Source organism: Octopus bimaculoides, chromosome 5 (genome assembly GCF_001194135.2).
Source record: "Octopus bimaculoides isolate UCB-OBI-ISO-001 chromosome 5, ASM119413v2, whole genome shotgun sequence".
NCBI lineage: Eukaryota > Metazoa > Mollusca > Cephalopoda > Octopoda > Octopodidae > Octopus > Octopus bimaculoides.
This window is the reverse complement of record NC_068985.1, coordinates 25,015,426-25,016,155: the sequence shown is the minus strand read 5'-3', so window position 1 is coordinate 25,016,155 and position 730 is coordinate 25,015,426. Positions and strand designations below refer to the sequence as shown.

Below are 730 nucleotides of genomic sequence, written 5' to 3'. Positions count from 1 at the left end.
GCTGTTTTAACAACCAACCTTGTTCCATTGCAGAGTCTGGGTGCATCAAGGTTTCTTAATAGCATTATGGGAGCACCTATTTTCACGATCAGAATGTGTGGTGGAAATGTTGGTGGCTGAAGTGAATTGAGGAACTCCACTGGGTAATGTGTTGCCTGTTGTTGATCAGGGACAGAGTTAATTGATCTGTATGAACATTCAGGTCCTGGAAGCTGAGTTAACAAATTTAAATTCAGCTTGTCTACAGAAACATTCCTTGGTGCCCGAATTGTTCTTTCACATAGCCACCTCTGACTTTTGTAGTTTGTGGCAATGTTTGGAAACACCTTGCTCTTTAGTTCTTCAAGGGAGGCAGTCATATTGCCACATGGGAGATGATGCAGATTATCTTCTGGATCTTGTGGAAGTTTTCCATTTCCAATGTCAAGTAACTTGTTGGAGAACTGTGCGGCTAACGGGTCACCATGAATGTGAACCCTCATGCTGGTTGTCATAGTAAGCTGCTTGACATGTTGCCAGATATATGAGACTCAGTGAACCAAAGAGCCAGTATCGAAGGTACCAGAAGAAAAAAAACCTCAGCAACAGGGAAACACAAAACCGTACTTCTGTTAGTAAATGATGAAATTACTTACATCAGTAAATGTGAACTTGTTAGCGAATGAAAACGTAAACTTTTATTGAGAACAGTAACGATTGAAGTTGAAGTGATGTTGAATCGAAATTTGTC

At 40.5% G+C, this 730-nt stretch overlaps 1 protein-coding gene across 1 annotated transcript in view; it reads right to left on the bottom strand.

The window, feature by feature from the left end:
• The window catches only part of LOC106874392 (uncharacterized), a 40,097-nt gene extending 39,603 nt beyond the window's left edge, over window positions 1-494 (bottom strand). The window contains exon 1 of the mRNA XM_014922109.1: window positions 19-494. Within this exon, the coding sequence (XP_014777595.1) occupies window positions 19-494 (476 nt within the window). The remainder of the gene's footprint in view (window positions 1-18) is intronic.
• Between the last annotated feature and the right edge of the window lie 236 nt (window positions 495-730).